The sequence below is a fragment of the Gekko japonicus genome, unplaced genomic scaffold, assembly GCF_001447785.1.
Source record: "Gekko japonicus isolate JY-2015 unplaced genomic scaffold, Gekko_japonicus_V1.1 scaffold5178, whole genome shotgun sequence".
In the NCBI taxonomy this organism is placed as follows: Eukaryota; Metazoa; Chordata; class Lepidosauria; order Squamata; family Gekkonidae; genus Gekko; species Gekko japonicus.
The window spans coordinates 2632-3382 of NW_015172707.1; the positions used below are offsets into that span (position 1 = coordinate 2632).

The window sequence follows — 751 nt, forward strand, 5'->3', positions numbered from 1 at the left end:
CACATATCTTCTCTTTTAAAACATTGATAACAGAGCAGGGAGCCTGCTCTTGAATAGCAGAACTAAGTGGAGTTTGAAGGGTTAACTTCGGATTGCAAGACTAGATCTAATGGGTGGCAATTACAAGGGAGTCGATACGGGCTAACTATCAGGAGAAACTTCCTAATTGTGAGAGTGGTTGAGTAGTGGAACAGCTTGCCTCGGGAGGTGGTGGCTACTCCTTCGCTGGATGTTTTCAAGCGGAGGCTGGACGGCCATCTTTCGGGTATGTTGTAGGGCTGTCTTTCGGCTGTGCTCCTGCAGAGTGCAGGGGGTTGGACTAGATTACCTGCAAGGTCCCTTCCAACTCTTAACATTCTATGATTCTATGAACTTCTCTGCATGGCCCTGTGGCAAACTGAGGTTGCAGGAGCTTACAGTTTGCAATAGGTGGAAAGAACTGCACCGTCTTAGCCTTGTGAGCCCTGAGAGTTAAGCTGTGCGGACACGCAGCACCTAGGCAGACTTCTGCTCATGTCTGACGTGTCCACTTTTTTTCCCCGTTGGGTCCTTTCTAGGTTTATCCGGCCAAGAGCTACCCAGAGCTGATGGTCCCCTACGGGGTCCTCCCAGCGCATCCCAACATTGCCCGTGTGGAGGAGGTGATCCTCGGGGACCAGAACGTCTACGTCTTCTTCCCGCCCGGCAGGGGCGACATGCACAACTACGTCCGGGGCCGCAAGCGCCTGGCTGAGCACGAGGCCGCCCCGCT

The 751-nt window shown here is 53.4% G+C and overlaps 1 protein-coding gene across 1 annotated transcript in view; it reads left to right on the forward strand.

Moving 5' to 3' along the window:
- Nucleotides 1-563: 563 nt before the first annotated feature.
- Nucleotides 564-751, forward strand: part of LOC107119332 (tribbles homolog 3-like) — a 5439-nt gene continuing 5251 nt past the window's right edge. Inside the window, 1 exon segment of the mRNA XM_015421799.1 lies at nt 564-750. Within this exon segment, the coding sequence (XP_015277285.1) occupies nt 588-750 (163 nt within the window). The 5' untranslated portion in view covers nt 564-587.